Source organism: Austrofundulus limnaeus, unplaced genomic scaffold, assembly GCF_001266775.1.
Source record: "Austrofundulus limnaeus strain Quisiro unplaced genomic scaffold, Austrofundulus_limnaeus-1.0 Scaffold895, whole genome shotgun sequence".
NCBI classification, from domain to species: domain Eukaryota; kingdom Metazoa; phylum Chordata; class Actinopteri; order Cyprinodontiformes; family Rivulidae; genus Austrofundulus; species Austrofundulus limnaeus.
Genome location: NW_013953297.1, coordinates 112,202 through 119,185, shown reverse-complemented (window position 1 = coordinate 119,185; position 6,984 = coordinate 112,202). Strand labels below are relative to the sequence as shown.

The 6,984-nt window shown below is 38.0% G+C and overlaps 1 protein-coding gene across 1 annotated transcript in view; it reads right to left on the bottom strand.

The window, feature by feature from the left end:
• LOC106533154 (caprin-2) overlaps positions 1-6,371 on the bottom strand; it is a gene marked incomplete at its 3' end in the record, with an annotated part of 36,224 nt that extends 29,853 nt beyond the window's left edge. The window contains 4 exon segments of the mRNA XM_014029395.1: positions 5,301-5,387; positions 5,460-5,522; positions 5,660-5,885; positions 6,262-6,371. Coding sequence (XP_013884849.1) covers positions 5,301-5,387; positions 5,460-5,522; positions 5,660-5,875 — 366 coding nt within the window.
• Positions 6,372-6,984: the final 613 nt, after the last annotated feature.

The window sequence follows — 6,984 nt, the reverse complement described above, 5'->3', positions numbered from 1 at the left end:
ATATCGGGATATCGTATCGTGACCCCTCCGTTATGATATGTATCGTATCGCCAAATTCTTGCCAATACACAGCCCTATAAATGACCTTTCAAAAATATTAAAGTATTCAAATATTTTAATGCATGCTGATGATACTGTTCTTTTTTTGTCTGATTTCAATATTGAATCTATTAATAGTCAGTTACCGGTTTGATTGTGATGCTGTAATTCTGAGTGTTTTATGTGCTGCAGAACAGGAACCTGCTGTAAAACAGCAATTATGCTGAGTCAGGCTTGATTTTCAATAATCTTTTCCTGTTAAATAAATAAATCAAAATCAAATCAAATTCTAAACTAAACTGTTCCATTGTTTCCCATTTTTGAATAATTAAAAGTTGGACTATTTTATACTTTTTAACCAGGGGTGGAATTAAAAAATTTTCCCCACCAGCCACAGTGGCTGGTAGAAAAATTTTGTACCGACCACTCAAACTTTTTACCAGCCACTATATATTTTTTTTTTGTTTGTTTCTGTAACACGGTGGCATTTAGACAATTCATGGTTCTGGTGGCCTAATTAAATTGTTTATGCTACAATCAGATAATGGCACTCAAATCTATTATTGTCTTAGAGTATTCAAGCCAGCCTGTTTGCCCAAGATTAAAATGGACTTTTTGAAGTCTCTACTTCTCTTACCAACTTGGTTTTTGCTGGTATGTGTGGAATACCAATTATTTTAGGTAGGATACTTGGCTGGAAATAAATTTTCAAGGTGAAAAGAAAACCTAAATTACCTTACAACTAAATTGCCTGTGGTAAATTTATCTCCTTCATTTAATAAAATCAGCCTTTGCCTTTTATCACTTGTAGTTTTTGTTCTATAAGCTACTAGTATGAATATGTGTCTTTCTTATGTTCTAAGTGAGATTTCAATAACAGRTGGAAATCCCTCTGATGATCCATTGTCTCAGAGTGGATCATTTCTATTTTTACTTTTGAAAAAGGTCATGTCACAAGGTTCATTTTAGTTTGCCTGGGTTTTTGTTTTGTTCTGCATCAATAGCCTGCAGAGAAAAGCAAAGGGAAAAGGAGGAGCAGATTATTTATTTATTTATTTTGGCGCTGTCAGCTGATCTTCAGATGTTTCCTAGAGATTAAAAGATAGCTTTTCCTTAAGTTTCTATTGGTCAAAGTGATCATGGTTATTGAGTTAAAAATATTTAACAACTAATATGAAGTTTTTTTAAACTAACATTTATGTATATTCATGCATTGGCAGTTATAGTGTTTTTAATCAGCTGATTTCAGGTTTTTGCTCTTGATGCCAGCCTACAGTTCAGCTTTTCTGTTTGCTGACAAAAGGAACAAAATTAACTGCCCTGTTAAATTCACTATTGTCCCCCCCCCCCTTTCCATTTATTGTAAAAAAAAAAAATCCCTGCAACTTTCGGTTTTTCTTTTGGTTCCTCTTGAGAAAGGGTTCTGATACTTGCTGCCTGATTAAGTCCAGACATGTAACGCCACATTAAAGTTGGTGTTTTTATTTTCTCCTTCTGATAATCGGACGTTTACCTGTATAATGTGCGCACGGGGGGGCAGGGGGGTTGATGTGGGTGGGCAGGCGGACCACAGTTGACAGCGCGCAGGAAAGGGGGAGGGGGGAATTTATTCCTAGCTGCAGAGCAGGTTGGAAGATGATGTTACTTAATGTTTTTTAACATCCTACAGGCTCTGAAATGCAAAATAAAAACGAAACTGAGGTTTTCAGTAGCGTGATTTGAAACGCAATTTTTTTAGTTCATTACACACCCGCCACGGTGGCGGGTGCGTTGTTCAGATCTACATGCCACTTCATAATTTTACCCGCATTTAGCCAGTGGCGTTTGCTAATTTCCACCCATTTTTAACACAATGGAGGTTTGGTTTGATTGCTCAAAGTTGACTGGAGGAGCTGAAAAACTTTGCCCCTATGAAAAGGGGTGTGTGGCATGAACAGACTGATATCCAACAGCAGCTTAACAATGTTCCAGGGGCAGGGGAGTAACTTTGTGTAGAAAGTTAGTGGGGATGCGCCGTTGGGGACGGGGTCTGACACACCCACAGTTGTGCAACCCGGTTTTTCTGTTGTTGCCAAGAATATGGCCAAAACATAAATATGAATGCCATATGCTGTCTACAGTTGAAAACAATAGTTACAAACAGTGGTGGACTGGTACAATAATCCAGGCCGGGAACGTGGTACCATCTCAGGCCATCACTAGGGCTGTGTATTGGCAAGAATTTGGCGATACGATACATATCATGACAGAGGGGTCACGATACGATATATCCCGATATACTGCGATACTGTAAGCAAGGTGATATATTGCGATTTTTTTGGTCCAAAAATTCTATTAAATAAAAACCTCTGACTGGAAAAAAAATGAAAAACCAAAATTCATTGTCTCAGAAAATTCTATTACATAGACATGCACTAGCCTTCTGTAACGTGAAGGCTGACTAAAATTGGAAAAAAGAGCGCACGAGACACTTAATTTGGTTTAAAATCCAGACATTGTGACAAATAAGTAACTGTTCGTAACCTTACCTCAGCTTAGAAGGCAGAGGGTGTCGGTCTTTTCCGCTCAGATTCAGCTATCGGAGCATGAAGCTAATGTTTACTCACAATGCTAATGCTACCCTTACTCTCTGGTGCTCAAGCGGTAGACGAGCCAAATGGCTGGCTCACTGCTGCCAACTAGTGGTCAGAGGCTGAACAACAACAAAAATAAACGGCTGGCAGGAAAGTTGACATTTTAAACCTTAATTACATATCGATACAGGGCTTTAGAATATCGATACAGTATCGGGAAATGAAATATCGCGATACTTCAGTGTATCAATATTTTCTTACACCCCTAGCCATCACCACCTGATTAACACAAACCACCAACACTCAGCATGTCTTCAATGTGTGCTCAGTTTAACTGTCTGCACTCGTCAACAACTGAACACCAAATGTTTCTGTTGTGGTGCGATAATACTCAACCCATATAAACTGAGATTATGTTCACTTTTATTTAACCATGTACTGTACCAGCCCTTTAAACTCACTAAGAATACAGTTTGACAATCAACCATAGTTTCATACAGCAGACACACAGGTAGAGCACTACAGGGTGTGTTTATACTCTCTACACAAAGTACAAGACTTCTGAAGCCTTTGTTAAAGAATACACTGGAGGGGGGTCTGGGAGTCCTCCCCCAGAAATCTTTGAATAAAGTAGAGGCCATTTCCTGATTTCTAATGTATTTTAACAGGTTGTTAAAGATACTTTTACCTACATAAATAAACACCTGATTTAATAACTAGGTGCATCGTCCTGTTTTTAAATTCAGTTATGACTCAGATAATTAAATTAATGTGAAATTATCCCGAACAAGTTTAGGAGATTTTTTTTTACATTTATTTATAAGATCGATATGTGGATGTTTGGAACTGATACAAAGCTAATGATGGATGGATTGATAGATTTATTTACTGACCTTTATTTAACCGGGAAAATCCCAATTATGAAAATCTATTTCTACCACTTCCTACAAATAAAAGTTAAATTTAAATAAGCATATCACTTTTATACTGGTCAAAAGAAAATACATTTTTAGCATGCTGTAGATTATGTAACCTGAAATCAGCTGATTAAAAACACTGTCTCTGATGCGTGAACATTACATAAATGTTAGTTTAAAAAAATGTCATATTAGTTAAATATTTAACTCAATAACCATGATCACTTTGATTGACCAATAGAAACTTAAGGAAACACTGTTTTAATTTCTAGGAAATGTCTGAAGATCAGCTGACAGCTCCAATAAATAAATAAATAAATAAATAAATAAATAATCTGCTCCTTTTCCCTGAACTTTTCTCTGGAGGCTATTGATGCAGAACAAAACAAAAACCCAGGCAAACTAAGTAACAAAATTAACCTTGTGACTTGAACATTTTCAAAAGTAAAAACAGAAATGATCCACTTTAATGGATCATCTAGGAGCGATCTCCATCCGTTATTGAAACCTCAGAACAGAAGAAAAAACCATATTCATACTAGTAGTAGGGATGTGGATACATTTTTTATCTTACACCAATATTAAATGTGACAGCAGATTGCAAAATAACATTACAAACCATACAAAATAACACCAAAATCATGTGATGATCTGAAGTATGAGGGAAGTTATTGATGTTTTAGGTGAAATCAGCTCATGTTTTCTTGCTGCAGTTCACAGCAGAACCAATGTGTGACCATTTCACCTGGTTCTTATCTATTTTTGCTCATAACTTCCTCAGTGTTGACGATATCACCGTGAAATTATAGGAAAAGATTCACATTCTGGTTTTTGTTGAAAGCATCTTGTATCATAAAACTAATAATACTTAATAATAGCCAAATCAAAAGTAGCAGAAAAGGTATAAAATGACATTACAAGGCAAACTGGAGCATCAAATCAACTTAATATGTCTTAGAAAATAAGGAAATTAAAACAATTTAAAAACCATGTGATCTGTTTTGTAAACAAAGCTCCTCAACCAATGACAGTGTGTTAAATGTGTCAGGTGATGAAGATGAGCGTCAAAACACTTTACTAACAAGTGCTGTTCCAGATTTAAAAAAACATACTTAGATGTTTCAAATCAAATTAGGAACAAGGGCAGATAAAATAATGTTCTTCATGGCAGCTTATCTTTTTAAGGAGTCACTAAAAAAACCTCAGGTGATTGACTTTGATCCTCTTTTGAAAAAACTGTCTCTTCAAAACGCATCAACAAAAATTAAAAACTGGAAGACGAGGCTGTAGCTAACTACCTGACGTCGGCACGATTTGCTGAAATTCGTAGAAATAACGAAGCAGGAGGAGCAAACGCACCGAGCAGCCTTGCAAAATCTGCTCACAGCAGTTTGGGAAGAAAACAGCAGCAGCTGCTGACGAAATGTCAACATCCCTACTAGCAGCCTATAGAACAAAAGCTAGAATCGATAATTCAAAGACTTTTATTAAACGAAGGAGATAAATTTACCTCAAGTAATTTAGTTTTGCGGTCACCTTGAAATTTTCTCCTATATTATTAAGGTTAAAAAGCTTTTTTTTCCCCCAGCCAAGTAGCTCACCTAAAATAATTGGTATTCCACCTACATATCAGCAAAAAGCAAGTTCGTAAGAGAAGTAGAGACATGAAAAAGTCCATTTTAATTTTGTCAAACAGGCTGGCTTGAATACTGTAAAACACTAATAGATTTTGAGTGCCATTATCTGACTGTATCTGGAGACAAACACTTACACTCTGGGTGAGACCATCCAAGGTTTTGTGCAGCTCTCTTGCAAACTCCAGGTTGTGGACCACCTCCTCGTACTTCTCCACGGCCGCCTGATGAAACAAGCAGGAGGCAGTGAACACACCAGGACCATCAGAGTCATGATTATGGCTRACCAGTCTCACCATCTGGTCTTGGTTGAGGGCCTCTCCCTGGCTCAGCCTCTTCTGGTAGTCCTTCAGCTTCATCTGTGGATGAGGAGAAGGAGATGCTGACAGACCCCCGGGGCACCTGTCCCCACCTGTCCCACCTGTCCCCACCTGTCCCCACCTGTCCCCACCTGTCCCCACCTGTCCCCACCTGTGCGGCGTCACAAACACCCTACCTTCTTCTTCTCCAGGTTCCGGACTTTGTGCTTCAGGCAGATGAGCCCGTCCTCTATGTAGGCCTCATATCCAGGGTAGGGGGTGGACACGTCCAGGTTTAACGGCTCCACAGGTGAGCTCACATTTGGACCCCCCTGCTCCCCCTCAGCMGCTGCGGCCGGGGGCGCGGGTGTGTCAGTGACATCCAGTGTGGGGGACGGAGACAGCTGCACCATGCTGGTCCTGCTGGAAGTGGAAGAAGACAGTCAGCTGGAGATAAACAGCTCCGTGGGGGGACGAGCTATAAAAACTGTTACAAAGACATTCACGCGCTGCTAAATTAGGTAAATTAGGCCTTAACCTTACAACTCGCGCGATTCGCCCAGTTTGGGAGTAAACTTTTTTTTTTTTTAAATAACGTAATAATTAAAAGAGCGATTCTACTCCTTAATATTTTAAAACTGTCATCTTGACCCTTCTAATTAAGGACGAACTTTGGTGTATTTGTGTGTAAAATCACCAGCCAGTCGGTCTCCAAACGTTTATCAATACATAATTTCCTTGAACGTGATGACCGCACGCGACCGTGTCGGCACTAATTAATGCATCAAACAAAAAGCACCTCGTGCGTCTTTTTCTCCAAGCGGTCAGAGACGCCGGACAACGGAAAACACAGGAAACCCGACAGAAGCGCTCTGTAGATGAACCAGAACCAGCAAGTTCTACTGGAGGTCGGAGCCCAGCAACTCCGACATTTATATAGTCTGCCGGAGGGGGCAGCACCGGGCAGAGGTGAGGTCAGAGGTCAAAGCAGATTCAGGTCGGGAAAACAAAAACAAAATCAAATAAAAAATAAATAAATCAGTTAATTAAAAAAACAAAGGTCCCAAAATTGTGTTAAACTGGTTTTATTGGGTATAGCTAAAATCACAAAAGAAAAGAAGTCACACTGGTAAGAAATAATTCAATTTTCAGAGCTCTCAGGGAGAAGGGGTTGTCTATATGCAGCTAAATTTGTGTCATATGTTTTGTTCAAAAAATTTGAAACTGAAAAAAGGAGATTTGAAACTGAAAAATATTTGTGAAACTGGAATACAAATTATTATTATTATTTTTAATTTATTTATTTCAAACATGGAAAACAAAATAAAACAATGATTAAAAAATGATAATAATGAAATTAACATAATTGAAAAGGAATGGGAAGAAGTAAAAAAAACTTATTTAATCCCACCCTTCTTCATGGCTTATTAAAAATAATAATAATTAATTCTTCTTTTTTCTTATTCAAAATCACAATTTCATGAAGATTTAAACAACAATCTGTTTACCTACTGAATTATAT